This window comes from Oryctolagus cuniculus, chromosome 5 (assembly GCF_964237555.1).
Source record: "Oryctolagus cuniculus chromosome 5, mOryCun1.1, whole genome shotgun sequence".
Classification (NCBI taxonomy): Eukaryota; Metazoa; Chordata; class Mammalia; order Lagomorpha; family Leporidae; genus Oryctolagus; species Oryctolagus cuniculus.
In genome coordinates this window covers 155,088,411-155,101,874 of record NC_091436.1, presented here as the reverse complement: position 1 = coordinate 155,101,874, position 13,464 = coordinate 155,088,411, and the positions used below count along the sequence as shown (strand labels likewise).

Genomic DNA, 13,464 nt, shown 5'->3' with positions numbered 1-13,464 from the left:
CTGGCCGTAGCAGCCACTTGGGGGGTGAACCAACGGAAAAAGGAAGACCTTTCTCTCTGTCTCTCTCTCTCACTAACTCTGCTTGTCAAAAAAAAAAAAAAAAAAAAAAATAGAAATCCTATATAAAATGTGTATTTCCATGTAATATAGATGTTTACATATATAAAATATATAATTCAATATAAAATCAAGAAATTCTGGAGATAGGCTACTGTATGGAAAAAAATCATTAGTGATTCAAAAGTAGATTTGAGCAGACAGTAGAAAGAATCAGTATACTTGAAGATCGGTCAAATGATTTCATTGAGCCTGATCAACAAAAAGGAAAAAAAATGAAGACAAATGAACATAGCTGAAGACACTCACAAATGCTATTAAAAGACCAACACATGCAGCATAGGAGTCCAAGGAGGAGATAGAGTGGGACAAAAGATTTGAAGAAATAATGGTCAAAACTTCCAAATTTAATGAAAGATGTGGCTAAAATCATCCAAAAAGCTGAACAAACTCTAAGCAGGGTAAGTTCAAAGAGATCCATACTGTGGCACATTATAACCAAAGACAGAGAATCTTGAAATAAACAGCAGAGACACAATGTGTCACATGTAAGGGATTCTCAATAGATTAACAGCAGAATTCTCATCAGAAAACTTGGAGGCGGGATTGGCATTTGATGCAGTGGTTAAATTGGCAATTTAACCCGTATCAGAGTCTCTGGGTTGCTTCTGATTCAGCTTCCTACAAATGTGCACTCTGAGAGTTGGTAGATGATGGTTCAAATACTTGGATCTCTGCCACCCATGTGACAAATCTGGACTGGGGGCCGGTATTGTGGCGTAGCTGGTTAAGCCACCACCTACAAAGCCGGCATCCCTTATGGGCACCAGTTTGAAACCTGGATGCTCCACTTCCAATCCAGCTCCCTGTTAATGGCCTGAGAAAATAGTGGAAGATGGCCCAAGTCCTTGGAGAGACCTGGAGTAATCTGCTGGCTCCTGGCTTCGAATCAGCGCAGCTCCAGCTATTGCGGCCAGTTGGGAAGTGAACCAGTGGATGGAAGACCTCTCTCTGCCTCTGCCTCTCTGTAACTCTGACTTTCAAATAAATAAATCTCTTAAAAAAAGGAACAGACTGGAAACAAAATATAAAAGAATAAAGAAACAAAATGACTGAGAATTAAAATTCAGATTCAATTTTCTTGCAACAAAGAAATCACACATAATAATAAATATGCATAAGAAAGCACTGATTAATAAATACACTACAGACCTGTATGCTTCAAGTCTGGACAGCCTTTGTACTAACCAGTAAAAGCAGAAAGCCCTCAAGGAAAAGAACAATTTATAATACTATATTAAAATTTAGGTGTTTAAAGGATTTTACTTATGAAATTATAAAACATTTTTAGATAATATTTTTATATAATTTTAGATAATAGATAATAATATTCCTGATGATAATGTTTAGATACCAGAGCAGAAGTCTAACCGTCCTCCGTGAACGGAAGCACTCACCTGCTAAGCAATTCCAGCCCAGCAGAGTACTTTGGCAAACACGGAGCACTCCTGCAAAGCAAACACTGAGTTTAATTTTTTTTGATTTAGTCAATTGAACAACAAAGTTTCACAGAAGAATTTTGTACTGTCCATTATAATGTAAAATATTTTAAAATCCCCAATGATAACTTAGCCTTTTAGGGAAATGTATTATTTCAGAGTTAATGTGTAACAGATTACCAACTGTCACTTAGCCCTATAAAGATTGTGTTTAACCTACACTAACACAAAAAAATTCACATAATGCTAAATAATTAGTAAGCTCATCACTTCTAGATATAAAGGAAAATTTGGCCACACACTTTACTGTATTAAAAAATGGGGAGGGGGGGAGGCCCAGCATCGTGGCGTGGTGGGTTAAGCCACCTCCTGCAATGTCAACATCCCATATGGATGGTGGTTCAAGTCCCAGCTACTTCACTTCTGATCCAACTCTTCTCTAATGCAGCTGGGAAAGCAGTAGAAGATGGCCCAAGCTCTGGGGCCCTTCCACCCACATGGGAGGGAGATCTGGATGACACTCCCAGCTTCAGCCTGGCCCAGCCCTGGCCATTGTAACCATGTGGTAAGTGAACCAGCAGAAGGAAGATCTTTTTCTCTCTCCCCCTCTCTGTCTCTCTCTCTCTCTGCCTTTCAAATAAGTAAGTCCTTAAAAATATAAAAATGGTGAAAAAACAGCACAATACTGATGTCACATAAAACAGTTATATAAAGAATCTCACTTGCTAAGAACCATTTCATTATTAATTTGTTGTTTAATAATGAAGTACTTATACAAACATTCTTTTAAAAAAAAAAGATTTATTTATTTATTTGAGTTACAGAGAGAAAGAGAGAGAGAGATTGATTTTACATTTTCTGGTTCCCCAAATGCTCTCAATGGCCAGGGATAAGCCACGTCAAAGACAGGAGTCAGACTCCACTTGGGTCTCCCTCATGGGTGGCAGAGGCCCAAGCATTTCCACTGCTTTTCCAGCGCATTAGCAGGGAGCTAGATGGAAAGTGAAGCCAGACTCAAACTGGCACGCATATGTGATATCGGTGTTGCAGGTGGCTTTATGCTCTATTCCACAGTGCTGGCACCTTAAAATGATTCTGATCCAGCCAGCTCTGTGGCTTAGTGGGCTAAGCCTCCACCTGCGGCACTGGAATCCCACATGGGTGCCTGTTCAAGTCCCAGCTGCTCCACTTCCAATGCAGCTCTCTGCTGTGGCCTGGGAAAGCAGCAGAAGATGGCCCAAGTGCTTTGGCCCCTGCATCCAAGTGGGAGACTCAGAAAAACCTCCTGTCTCTGGCTTTGGATCAGCTCAGCTCTGCTACTGTAGCCATTTGGGGAGTGAATCAGTGGATGGAAGACCTTTCTGTCTCTTCTTCTCTGTATGTAATTCTACCTCTAAAATAAATAAAATAAAATCTTTACAAAAATGATTCTGATCAAACAAAGCCATTAATTATCACAGAATAAAAGAATCATACTTCATCATATTTTCAACCATTTCACAATTTTATCCAGAAAATTTTCCTGTGCTTGTAAAAATTAGAATCAATAAATTGTTTGTACTCAGATGCACTAAACAGATCTAAAACCCACTAAAATAAGTAAACAATTGTGAAAACAACTACAAGTTGTACGAAATTCAAAGAATGGAAACTTAAAATCTTAGCACAAGCTTACCTGGGTTTGCTTTTTACTTTTGCCTCTCTTGACTTGTCACTTAAAGTCTTTAGCCTGTAATTCAATGAATGTAAAATATAATATTTGCATAGTCAAGAGAATTTCAATTACAAATTTTAAAATTTTAAGTCACAAAAGCAAATTTTTTAAGCAATTGAACAACTCTACAGACAACAAATATTTGAGTGTTTACACCGTGTCAGATGCCACAAATGCAAAGTCTACAGCAAACATGTATCTATAGTTCCACTGGCCCCAAATCCTGTTTTTAGAAAGGATTCCACAGTGTGCTCAGACTACAGAAATCTACTCCATCTGGCACATTAGGAGAAGCAGAGGTCAGTCCACACAGGCGAACTCGAGAGGTAACAGAGACAGGTAGGCAGCATACTTTATTAAGTAGATACTATCCCAGCCACTCAAATCTCTTAAAGCATCTACACCGCTTGAAATGTTAGTTGATACAAAGTTTTCTAAAATATATTACAAACTTTTTTCCTTAAAGAGGACTTGTTAGATCCCATCTAACGCATGCTGGTAACACTGGGTCATTATCAGGAGCACCACTGGCTGGCAAAATGCTCTCCTCAGGTGCTTCTGAACTGCAAATGCATCTCCACTTACAACCTGAAACCAATCTGCTCCGAGTTTTGTATAAGGCTCTGTGTCTACGTTCTCTTTGTCTGTGTCCACCACTGGTCATCTGGGTAGCCGCCATCCCTGCTTCTACTCTAAACTATGGCAGCCTCCTCCTCTTCTACTTGCCCACTTTAAATTACAGGGCTGGATAACAGTTAAATGGGCCAGAACTGCATTTATGAAATTAAATTGGCAAGCTCTCCTAAACATGAAACATGTGTAAGCTGTACATTTGCATTTTGCTAGCCCAGTTATACTTTCCTTTTGGCTGTGGTCTCAAGAATTGGTGTCATAACCACTAGCCTAAATGCTTGCTATGCCAGAGGGGACTTCTGATCAAATGTTTTTAACCAACTTGGAAACTCAATTATATGGTGCATCTTACATTATTATAGAAATATCAATGCAATTAATTTTTCCATAACATCCAAGATTCAGCCATCTCTTTCATACAAAAAGAATCTCCCTCTCCAAATACTCTAGGAAATTGTATAAATATTAATCTGTTCCATGGAAACAAGATAAATCTCCAAGTTTACCTTGGAAACTAGTAAATCTAGTTTAAATCACGATTAAGTGAAAGATAGGGGAAGATATTTTTACAGCCATGTTCTCCCATTTCCACTACAAAATTTAAGGAAGACATTGACAACCGTGGCAGAGTCACCCTAAGATAGTTACACACAACAGTGTATTACACTGGAAATGATGCTAGGGTTTTTAGTATTCAGGACAATTCCATATGGTTAAGAGAGAAATTGAATTGCTACGATCTTCTTTGGACCATCTCATATACGACTGAGCACATCTTTAGATAGGTGTTTATAAAACAAATTTCCAATTTCTCAGTTGATGTAATATATCAAATTTGGGGTTGTCTCCCACCCCCACCCCCCAAAAAAAATAAGCTAAGAAAAAATTAGTCTGGGATGAAATAAAAGGAGGAGTGTTACTGAGAGCTGAAAATAAACTTGCTGGAAGATTTAATAACTGCTTCCCCATGTGGCTCCTTAACAGCCATCTGTTTTAAAAATTGGTTTAAACCAAATGTAATGTGTGCAACTTATCTGATCTGCCTGAGAACAAACCAACTGTAAAAAGACATTTCTAAGAACCAAGGAAATCTGATTATGGACTGGATAATTGATAACATCAAAGAATTAGTGCTAATTTTGTTAGCCACGATATTGGCATGACATTTATGGAATGTCTGTAACTTTTCCAGTGATGTAAATTGACAAGTGAGAGGTACAATATACAATCTGAAGTTCACTTTTTAAAGCAAATATGGTGACATCTGAAAATTACTAAACTGAGTAATGGATATATGGTGTTCACTGTGTAATTCTATTTTTGTGCATTTTGTTAAATTAAAAATTTTGTTAATTTTGTTAAATTAAAAAATTTAACAAAAGGAGTCATTTAGATACCTTTTCTCAACAAATTTTCCAGATAAATTGTTAATGTGTCAAAATTTAGACTAGATCCTGTTGACAAAATCAAAGTGCTACAGGGAAGATGGAAACAGTCAAAAAAGCTCCAGAGAGGCACGGGAGTTTAACGTAAGCAGTTAAGACGCACATCTCATCCCAGTGCCTGGCTCTGGCTCTTGACCTCAGCTCCCTGCCCACGCACATGCTGGGATGCCACATGGATGGCTCCAGTACTGGGTTCCTGCCACGCACACGGAAGACCCAGATTGAGTTCCCAGCTCCTGGCTTTGGCTTCTGCCCAGCCCAGGCCAGTGTGAGAGTTTGGGAAGTGAGCCAGCAGAGAGATCAGAGATCTGAGTCTTTGCCTCTCAAATACAAAAAAACTTAAAAGACACTCAAAAGAGAAAAAGGGGTTAAGATGACTGTTACTCTTAAGATGGAAAAAAAAAAGATAACAAAGTAAAAAATTTAGAAAGATCTCTTAGAGACATCCTCAAAACCCAGAATCCAACTGTAAGTAGCCTACCCTTTTTTTTTTTTTTTTATTTTTGACAGGCAGAGTGGACAGTGAGAGAGAGACAGAGAGAAAGGTCTTCCTTTGCCGTTGGTTCACCCTCCAATGGCCGCCGCGGCCGGCGCGCTGCGGCCGGCGCACCGCGCTGATCCGATGGCAGGAGCCAGGAGCCAGGTGCTTTTCCTGGTCTCCCATGGGGTGCAGGGCCCAAGCACCTGGGCCATCCTCCACTGCACTCCCTAGCCACAGCAGAGGGCTGGCCTGGAAGAGGGGCAACCGGGACAGAATCCGGCGCCCCAACCGGGACTAGAACCCGGTGTGCCGGCGCCGCTAGGCGGAGGATTAGCCTAGTGAGCCGCGGCGCCGGCCAGTAGCCTACCCTTTTATTCAAGGATAACTCAGATTTCTCACACTGATCCTGTGCTAGAAACAACTCAGTAATTAAGTCAAAGGATACACTGGGGAAAATATATGGATCCAAGAGAAACAATTCAGTTTGCTCAAATATACATAAACATTCGCCACAATAATTAAGTAAAATGTCAACTACTCTCTGACCTTGGTGGCATTCAGGAAAATACATTGCTAATTCAAACGAAAGGTATAATAAAAATGATCATCAAGAAAGCTGAGACACTACACTGTGAGGTCACGGTGAAATAAAGCACAGGTTTCCAATGCACTACTTCCTATAAAAGGCTTTCCCATCCCATTTTCGGTCCTCTGCCTAATACTAAACACCCCTAAGAAGACCCATGCTACTGCTTCAGTATATTAACGTACAGACTTAAAAGAGCCACTGGACAATTATTTCTTATTTATGGCAACTAACACATTTCTTTATGTTTTAAAATTTATTTTAGAAGTAAAGACAGAAGGGGGTAGATGAAAGGGAGAGCACCCATCTGCTGGTTCATTCCCCAAATGCCCACCATGCCCCAAATACCCAGTCAAACCCAAGAGCCAGGAACACAATTCAAGTCTCCCAACCGGGTACCAGGAACCCAACTCTCTGAGCCATCACCCCTGCTTCCCAGGGTCTGCCTTAGTAGAAGTTAGGTTCAGGAGCTACAGCTAGGAATGGAAGCCAGGCACCTGTGAGGCGCAGGCATCCTAACCACTAATGCACTTCAAATTCAAAGCACTAAACCTCAAATTCATCCTAACAGCTCAATAATGTTATTTTTGGACAGCTCCAAAGACCTTAACTTGATGCCAGCACATTTGTTTTTTCAAGCTTTGTAGAAAATACTAAAATGGAGGCATCTTAAGAAGAAGCAGTGGGGGTCAGAAAAACTGCTTAGACAAAAAGCTGACAAAGAAGCAAGGAGCAGAACACAGGAGCACTACTGGACTGACAGGCAGATCTGCCACAATGCAGGCCAGGGGTGCACCTCAATTTCTACCTCCCCTAGGCAGTTAGCTACAAAAATGTTAATTAGCATATTTTAGCATAAGGCTCAATTCCTTTAAACCACGCTCATGTTTCCATTACTCTAATTGTAAATTCTGTTTACAAACAACCACCCAACATTGTATTTTCACATTAGTATTTATCAGTTCCTCCCCCTGAACAAGATCAGGGAAAAGTAAAGGCAATCACATTTTAAAGAACAAGTAACTCCCTAAACACCACAGCCTGAGAAGTTCATACAAATACTGCCTAGATGTGTGGGAAAAACAATTTAGACCACCTTCCTAATTAACCCCACCCTCCTGAGCAGGATTTCAATTCCCAGCTGCTTCTGGGACGTCCAGTCATGACCTCACAACAAACTCACAGTCAATGGCTCTTCAAAAGTCTTCTTAAATTCTTTCCTGTTGTTATATGGCATCACTTGTCTAAAACCAACATTCTCAGCTTCTGCACCTTCGTCAAGTCTGCCACACTCACTGCAGACAAATCCGACCACCACCATTTGTCACGCCCATTCCAGCCATTCCCACCTTTAAATTTCTGCCAGTTCTTCCTCTCTGGTTCCTATCTGGCCCGTAACAACCGACGGCCTCCCCAGTAATCCTCCTGTCCCTAGCCCTAATGCTCCTTTCCCACGCCTTCCCAGTTTTCCTGCCAGGAACACACGCAGGCCATCTCCCCTGAAAGCTGACTGCTATCCACAGCGTGTACGACGACCTTCAGCAGGCACCTGCCTTGTTATCCAGCTTCATCTCCCACCACGGCTGCTCTCTCTGAAAGGCCCTCAGCCCATTCCATCACAATCCCTCCTCATGTCAAGGCCCCGTTTAGAAGCCACTTCCTCTGAAGCATCCCAGTGAATGCTGGAATTCCATCCGGGCTCACAAACCACACCACCTGTACCCAAAGTTCAGTCTGCTCTGCTTTGCTTTACCTTAGCACTAGCGTCTAGCAGCCAGAGGGCGGAGGCTGCTTCAGCCAACCCTGCACCCCCAGGACCTGCCCAGTACTGAGACACCACGCAGTGAAGACTGGCAACGCTGAGCGAGCAGCCTCTCAAACCCTTCAAGCTTCGAGGAAAAAGGACACTTGGTGCACCTAGCCTAGTGTCTGTCGCACACTGCAGCAACTCAGGCAAGATCTAGTACATCTAGTACTCAGGTTGCTTTCCTTATTAAAATGGTAAGAAGTCTAAGAAAAGTCAACATGTCAGGCAAACGCCCTCCCCACCACCGGGCTACACTGGGAGTCAGATTCGACATGGAGGAAGGGGAGAGAGGATGAGGACACGGGGCAGGGTGGAGGTCAGGCGGCAGTGAAGAGCGCTTGCCTCTAGTCGGGAACCCAGGGCCTCCGCTAACCTTTGTTCCCTGGGGTACTGCTGCCTCGAGACTTCTGCCCTGGGGTAGAAACTGTTCCAAAGGTAGAAAACAAAGACTGGATTTGCAGCGTGTATGGCCTTGGAGCTCAAGCCTATCCACCCCCCCCCCAAAAAAAAAAAAAAAACTATACCAATCCCCCAAAAACTCTGAATTACATCAAATGAGGACTCACTTAGGAGAGGGGAAGAGTTGTGTGTGAAGCCCAGAATCAAGGCCACCAGCCCCGTGGTCTCTCGGTGGTCTGCCACCACTGAAGTCAGAAAGAATACGAGACAATCACTAGCTTTTTCTCAAAGCTGACACAACTGCTACTATTCACAAAAAATACCAGAAGTCCACAGACAGCCTAGAGTACCCATGCTCAGACCACAGTAACCTGTATCATTTTCAAGCTGCTTTTTTTTCTTTATGTTTGAAGAGAATGTAGAAACTCATGTGTTCACTGCGTATGCTTTAATCACCAATATAACATTCTCCTCTGAGACCAGTCCCGTGGGGCTGGGCGCTGTGGCGTAGCTGGTAAAGCAGCCACCTACAGTGCCGGCACAACATATGGGTGCTGGTTTAAGTCCCGGCTGCTCCACTTCCGATCCAGCTCTCTGCTATGGCCTGGGAAAGCAGTGGAAAGATGGCCCAAGTCCTTGGGTCCCCGCACCCATGTGGGAGACCTGTAGGAAGCTCCTGGCTTTGGATGGGTGCAGCTCCAGCCGTTACGGCAGCCGTTTGGGGATTGAAACAGCGGATAGAAGACAACTCTCTTTCTCTCTCTGCCTCTCCTTCACTCTCTGTGTAACTTTTTCAAATAAATAAATAAATCTTTAAAAATAAAATAGTCCCACTTCACCTTTTAAAAGGAAAGGAGATCTTCCTAGAATTAAACTCCAATTATATGACTCTTCAGAAACTGCAAGCGAGCAGAGAGGCCCCGGGGAGAGGAGGATGTCCCAGAGGGGCCGCGGCAGGGACAGGGATGGTGAGGAGCTGTGTCAGGAGGCCTCCCGCGGGTGCTCGCCCTGGGGCCGCCTCAACACTGGGCTCTCACAAGCACTGGAGAAGGCAGCGGCTCCGGCGGCGACACACGCCCGGCCACCACGCCTTCCCAGCATCGCCAGGCCCAGCGCCGCGGCTCTGGGAGGTGAGGGCCCCGTCTCTTTCCTCTTCATCCCCTCAGTGCCGCAATCATCACACACGTGTGCTGGGCTTCACCGTCCTTTTCCAGCAAACACAGTCTGTGTGATACAAAATGGGACGACCTGACGCTGAATACGGACGCTCCCCCAGAACGCGTTAAGTGGGATTTTTTTTCCTTAGGAAAGTGAGGGCCTGAAGCGGCGCGGGTCAGCGGGAAGACGGACAGCACTTGGAGGTTACTCCCTCTGAATGGCCGATGGCACAGGCTGAGTTCAGCCAGCTGCCAGCTAAGAGCGACCCGGACACAGAAGCAGCTAACAAAGTACCTAATGGGAAGCAGGTTCTCGGAAGTCTAATTCCAGGTGGCCTTGGACCACAGCATCCTCAGGAGAGAGTCAGCTGCCAAGGGGTCCTAACCGAAGCCCTCAGTGTTTCTCTTAACTACACCCTACACGGTTAGCATTACCCAGACCCCTGAGGGTGGCTGGGACCCAGGCAGTCTGGCACCCAATAGTCAGAGCACGCGTAGGCTCTGGGGCTACCGTGGGACCTACAGTTACAGCAACCACCAGAAGATGGGCTGTTAGCCCACCGGGGAGCTGTGGCAGCAGTGACACCTCCGGTGACACAGTCACCGTCTCTATGGCCTGTCCCACATGGGCGGAGCATCCCAGCACCAGACCAAAATGTTCTCAATTCAGTCATCTACGCTCTGACGTTAACTTTCTCTAAATTTATAGGAAGAAAAAAAAAATGCAAGCACGCACAGTCATGGGTGAATGACTCCCAGAGCACCTCTAACATTCCTAACTCCAGACTCAAACTAACGACAAAGCTTTGCCTGCGTAAGAGCTTAAGTCTTTGTCAGTACGCGACGGTACAGCCCCGGAGTGAGCTGCATGAGTATTTGTGGCCCCAAGACAACACAGCAGCTAACAGTTTTCTCGCTAGAAGTTTAAAACATACTACCAGCGTGACCGAGCCCAAAGGAGGCGCTAGCCAAAGGTGACACTCTTAAAGATCAAAGGAAAATCAGGAAGTGTGAGTACCAACAGTGACAGAGCGCTCGCTGCGCGTGGATCCCACGGGGACGCGCTCATCCTCAACCCTGCGAGTCCTGCCATTATCCCCATTTCACGGAGGGGCCACAGTGAGATGAGGCAGACAGCTCCGGGTCCTGCAGAGATGGAGGCGGCAGGGCCGGGACGCGCACCCAGGCCGTCCCGGGCCGGCCGTCCCCAGGCACTGCCGCACCTGCGGAAGCCAAGTCCAGCCCCAGACGTCCAGGATTCGTGGGTCTGAGCCGCAACCTGGGCGAGGCGGGGGAGCGCCCAGGTGCCGCCAAGCAGAGTTGGGGAACGGCTCGGCCCGGGCTCGTGGCCACTGGGCTGCAGCTCGGACCCCGCGCCGAAGCCAAGGTGGAGCGGGCGCTGTCGGGGACGGGCGGCCGGGCCGGCCACGGGCGAGGCCAGAGGGCGCGCGGGGGCGGGAGCGGGGCTGCCTCGCCGCCCCTCACGTGACTCCGGCCCGGCTCGCGGCTGCGGGACAGCGGGCGGGCGCGGGGGCCCCACTCACGCGCCACCTCCCCGCCCCGGCGCGCGGGTCCCGGGCAGCCCCGCCGGCCCCCGAAGTTACTCGGTGCCGCCGGACTCCTGACGCCGGGAAGTTCGTGACTTCCCGCGGGGCGCGGCTGGAGCAGGGGGGCCGGCAGTGCACCCCGGGAGGCAGCCCCGGCCCCGCGGGTCCCCCCGGTCTACCCACCCGGAGGTGAAATCCTGCTGCACGCTCAGCAGCCGCTCGCGCAGGGTCTCCAGCATCGCCGCCGCCGCTGCGTCTCTTCCCCTCAGGCCCGGCGCTGCTGCCCTCAGCTCGGGGAGAACAACCCTGCACCTGCCGCCCCCGCGCCCCCGCGCCCCCGCGCCCCCGCGCCCCCGCGCCGGCCCCGCCCCCGCCGGCCCTCAGCCCGCGCCGCAGCCCCGGCCCCTTCCGCGTTTGCGCCCCCGCCGGCCCGCGCGCCCTCGCCCCGCCCCGCCGCGCTCCGGGCCCGCGCAGCCGCAGTGGCAGCGCCGGCGCGGGCCGCGAGAAGGGGGCGTGGCCTTCCGCCGGGCTGGGAGGGCGGGGCGCTCCTCGGCCTCTTGCTAGCGAGCGACGACTCTTGTTTTTCAAAGTGGCGCCGTGGTTTGAGCACTCGTTTGAGTGAGGCGTCCGTTTTGTACGGTTACAAGGGAGTTGGGCAAATCTCTTGCAGAACGTGTCAGAAATCAACGCTCTGACCCACTGGCTCTGGGTGAGAAACTCAGCCGTTCTGAACCTTGGTTCCTAAAATGGCAGCAGCAACCAGCTGTCCGGACAGCCTGACCTGCCTGCCTTTAACCTATCCCACCGGGCTTCTGTGCCCTTCAAACCAAGGACAATGCCTTGTGCAGTCACCACGTTGCCTGGACCCCGTTTGTTAGTTCCCCGATTTTTTCTCTACCTCTCAGTGGTACTGAGATGGCTGATCCCATTTTTTAAAGGACATTTGATTTATTCGAAAGGAGAGTGACAGAGCGAGGTAGAGACAGAGAGCTCGGTCTTCCATCGAGGGTTCACTCCCCAAAGGTCTGCGACAGGAGCCGGGAGCTCCAGACGGGTCTCCCACTTGCAGGGCAGGGGCCCAAGCACCTGGGACATCGTCCACTGCCTTCCCAGGCCGCAGCAGAGAGCTGAATCTGAAGCTGAGTCAGTGGGACTCGAACCGAGGAGCTGATAGGGGATGCCGGAGTCACAGGCAGCGGCTTAACCTGCTGCAGCACAACCTGGGTCCCACTGAGCCCACTCAAAACCCTCCCCCTGCCTGCAAGGACTCCATACTTGTCTGCCTCTCCCTTCCAGCCTCCTCTTCCTTTGTGGACTGCTGATCTCAAAGCTACACGCCCAGCCTTGCCACCCTTCTTGGGTGCTCTGTCTGTGAATTCTGTCAAGGCCCTAGGGAGGTCCACATCTCTATATTCAACCTGTCCCTCTCCCTGCCCTTCAGTTCATACCAACTACCTGCTCAACACGTACCCCCCACCCCACCTCCCCAGGTTCTGAACACCGGAATGCACAGAATGGAAGACTGTGCCGCACCTTCACCTCTGAACGTGCCGTTCCCTGGGCTGTCCGGTTCAGTAACCGGCACCACCACCTACCAAGTTGCTCAAGAGTCTGGAATCAGCCCCTGCATCATCTCTTTTCCTCCTCTTCCGTGTTAGCATCTCTATTTCTAAACAACTCTATTTCTAGAGCATCCCTGGAACCTGCTCCCCTCTCTACCTTCGGTAACCATGTAAGCCCAGAGCACAGTCGTCTCCCAGAACAGACACTTCTTCCCCTACGCTGTGCTTTTGCCATCCACAGCCCTACTAGGCCTCCTTGACATCACAGCCAAGGAGAAGTACTCAAAATATCAACCAGATCATGTAGCTGCCCTGCTTAAAACCCTTCAGCTGCTTCCTGTGTACTTGGAATAAAATCCGAACTCTTTCCCCCAGCTTAGAAAGCCCTAAGACTGGAATACTTTCAGAGAACTCTGCCCAAATTCAGTACTATTCACCTATGGTGCCCTTGACACTTAAGCCATACTGGCCTTTTCGTGTGTCCCTTGAAAATTCTAGGTTCATTGCCACCTTACGGCCGCTTCACAAACAATCCCACGAGAGCTCCTTTGTTACATTCCAGTCTCAGCTTCAGAAG

At 47.7% G+C, this 13,464-nt stretch overlaps 1 protein-coding gene across 3 annotated transcripts in view; it reads right to left on the bottom strand.

The window, feature by feature from the left end:
* DTNBP1 (dystrobrevin binding protein 1) overlaps positions 1–11,694 on the bottom strand; it is a 145,175-nt gene extending 133,481 nt beyond the window's left edge. For 2 of the 3 annotated variants that reach the window (XM_051855833.2, XM_051855834.2), the window contains exons 1-3: positions 11,509–11,694; positions 3,232–3,285; positions 1,515–1,565 (exon numbers count right to left, since the gene is read on the bottom strand). In XM_051855833.2, coding sequence (XP_051711793.1) covers positions 1,515–1,565; positions 3,232–3,285; positions 11,509–11,564 — 161 coding nt within the window. In that variant the 5' untranslated portion in view covers positions 11,565–11,694. The remainder of the gene's footprint in view (positions 1–1,514; positions 1,566–3,231; positions 3,286–11,508) is intronic. The other variant, XM_070074381.1, reaches the window with a different exon arrangement.
* Positions 11,695–13,464: the final 1,770 nt, after the last annotated feature.